General features: G+C 38.3%; 1 protein-coding gene across 1 annotated transcript; it reads left to right on the top strand.

Annotated features, from left to right (window-relative positions):
- The first annotated feature begins 254 nt into the window (after positions 1-254).
- Positions 255-1148, top strand: MC2R (melanocortin 2 receptor). The gene has a single exon (XM_037128690.2). The coding sequence runs from the start codon at positions 255-257 to the stop codon at positions 1146-1148; it is 894 nt and encodes a 297-aa protein (XP_036984585.2).
- The last annotated feature ends 2210 nt before the right edge of the window (positions 1149-3358 follow it).

The raw sequence follows: 3358 nt of genomic DNA, 5'->3' as shown, positions 1-3358 counted from the left end.
TTGGTAAACTGTTTCAGTTACATTATTACACCATTATATTTCATTGAAGCAATAGATCTTTCTTAAAGTTAACATGACTTGCTTTTATTTGTAGTCTATTTTGCCATTGAAATCTCTATATTCTTTCTTAGGCAACAGTGTGGTTCATACCTCAGATTTCTCACAAGTACTACAAAGAAAAACGTTTCTGAATAATCAGTCAAGTTTTCTGTCAAGTCCAAGTAACACTACTGTCTTTACCACAAGCAGGAGAAATGAAGCACATAATCAATCTATATGAAAACATCAGTGATACAGCAAGAAATAATTCAGACTGTCCTCATGTGGCTTTGCCTGAAGAGATATTTTTTACAATATCCATCATTGGACTTCTGGAAAATCTGATCGTCCTTCTGGCTGTGATAAAAAATAAGAATCTCCAGGCTCCCATGTACTTTTTTATTTGCAGCTTGGCCATTTCTGATATGTTGGGCAGCCTGTATAAGATTTTGGAAAATATCCTGATCGTGTTCAGAAACATGGGTTATCTCAAGCCTCATGGAGATTTTGAAACCACAGCAGATGACATCCTTGATTCTCTGTTCATCCTTTCCCTACTTGGCTCTATTTTCAGCCTGTCTGCAATCGCTGCTGACCGCTATGTTACAATCTTCCATGCTCTGCAGTACCACAGCATTGTAACCATGCGACGTACCATTGTTGTCCTGATGGTCATCTGGACATGTTGTACATGCAGTGGCATCACCATGGTAATCTTCTCCCATCACATCCCCACAGTGATCACCTTTACATTGTTGTTCCCTCTGATATTGGTCTTTATCCTGTGCCTTTATATGCACATGTTCTTACTGGCCCGTTCCCATGTCAGGAAGATCACAACAATTTCGAGAGCCAACATGAAAGGGGCTGTCACACTGACTATCCTACTAGGGGTCTTCATTTTCTGTTGGGCCCCCTTTATCCTTCATGTCCTCTTAATGACATTCTGCCCAAATAATCCTTACTGTGTCTGCTACATGTCTCTCTTCCAGGTGAATGGCATGTTGATCATGTGCAATGCAGTCATTGACCCTTTTATATATGCATTCCGAAGCCCAGAGCTTAGGGAAGCATTAAAAAAGATGATCTTCTGCAACAGGTACTATTAAAATTATTAGTCCCTGATTTTAGGAACCATGGTGATAATACTGTCAAGTGAAAGAATAACATGACATTTGAACAAATACTAATGCTCCCAACTGTACTTTCATTCCCTAGTGTGCATGAGGATAATTTCACTTACAAGTATTTATAATAGTTTGGTTCTAGGTGAACAGTCTTGCTGTAATACAACTTTCATAACTAGAGAGATCAAATAATGTACTAAAAATACGGACAGAATACAAACACATGCAGCAATACAAATCTGAGAGCCAGAGAGTCCCAAAGAAGTTGGACCCAAGAAGGAACACACCAAGGCACATCATAATTACATTAGCCAAGATTAAAATGAAGGAGAGAATCCTAGAAGCAGCAAGAGATAAGGGGACAGTCACCTACAAAGGAGTCCCCATCACACTGTCAGCAGATTTCTCAAAAGAGACCTTACAGGCAAGAAGGGGCTGGAAAGAGGTATTCCAAGTCATGAAATCCAAAGACCTACATCCAAGATTGCTCTATCCAGCAAAACTTTCATTTAGAATGGAAGGACAGATAAAGTGCTTCTCAGATAAGATCAAATTCAAGGAGTTCATCATCACCAAGCCCTTATTATATGAAATGTTAAAGAGACTTATCAAAGAAAAAGAAGTTAAAAAAACATGAACAGTGAAAGGACAGCAAACTCACAGTTATTAACAACCACACCTAAAACAAAAGCAAACTAAAAGGACAGCTAGATCAGGAGTGGAAACAGAAATGAAGATCTCAAGGAGGGTTAGCAACAGGGGAGTGGGAGGAGGAGAAGGGGGGGAGAAGGTACAGAAAATAAGTAGCATAGGCAGTAGATAGAAAATAGATGGGGGGCAAGAATAGTATGGGAAATATAGAATCTAAAGAACTTGAGATGCATGGTCATAAACTAAAGGGAGGGTAATGGTGGGGACGGGGGGATAGGGTGGAGGGAAATGAAGGGGGGAATAGAACAACTGTAATGGCATAATCAATAAAAAAATAAATAAATAAAATTTTTAAACTCGTTCTCATACAGATATTTTGCAAGCCTATTACTGAGGTAACTCTTTCAGTCTAAAGTCCAACTGATTTCTAGAAGTTAAACTACTAGGACAAGTACTCAGGTCAGAAACTACAGGTCTCTGTAAGCCAAAGGTGCCAATAAATTGCTCACCTGGATTTGCCTGTTGCACACAGAATTTCTGCCCTCCCTTCCTCCTACCTGTCTGCTTTATTATATCTTAAATCTTTTTGAAAGCAGGAAGGGTATAAATTATAAATGTCAAATTACCATCTTTGAGTTTTCAAAAATGAAGGAACCTTCTCTGTTTGAATTCTTTGCTCACTCAGTATCTCATTTGCTTTAAAATCATTTCCTGGTTAAAACTCTGCATGCAAAAAAAAAAAAAAACTCTGCATGCTTCAGAAGCATAAATTGCAAAAGAGAAAATAAAAATTTAATCCATTTTGAGTTCCATGTGGGAATAAAGGCCAGAGGAAAATTGTGACACTATGACCATCTGAAGAAAATATAACTAATCTTTGTCAACTTGCCCAAATGTAGAAGTGAGAAAAAGAGAGGCCCCAATATGTATTTTGTGGTGTAATGAGAGAAAGAGACAAAGGGTGAGAGAGGATAAACAGAGAGAGAGAGAATAAATATGAGAATGAATAAGCATGCTTTTGGACCGTGGAAAAACAAGACCAAATAAATACTTCAAGAACAGTGCTATTATTGAGACCCAAGCCAGATATTGATGAAAAAACATTTTATCTCCATCCACAGATGAGTTCTAGAGGAAGATCAAGTCGCTCCAAAATTTTACCCTACTATCAAATATAGGACAGATGCCAGATATTGAAAAGTGGCATCACCAATGGAAATAAAAGAAGCACAGTTTATAAATTCATCCATTGTTAACAGGTAAAAATAAAGCCTAAAGAAGAAGCAGCTTCTGGCCGTAGTCCTAGCTAATTTGGAGAGTGACTTAAAGGGTTGAATTATGAAACAAGGAGGGAAAAGAAGCCAGATCTTCCCATGCATCTGGCCTGATTGCTCAGGATCCAATGAAAGTGATGATGCGTTCTGGAAAAGGCAATGCTTTAGAAATTTTCCTGAGTTGCTGAGAGCAAAAGTCAGCCACAAATAAGACTGCTGTTCTGGTGATGGATTTGATATTACATGTGGGGAGGAATAGGATCTTAA

The sequence above is a fragment of the Artibeus jamaicensis genome, unplaced genomic scaffold (assembly GCF_021234435.1).
Source record: "Artibeus jamaicensis isolate MK-2021 breed Jamaican fruit bat unplaced genomic scaffold, CSHL_Jam_final contig_511, whole genome shotgun sequence".
Lineage (NCBI taxonomy): Eukaryota > Metazoa > Chordata > Mammalia > Chiroptera > Phyllostomidae > Artibeus > Artibeus jamaicensis.
The sequence above is the reverse complement of the archived record's forward strand: the minus strand, read 5'-3'. Positions and strand labels throughout refer to the sequence as shown.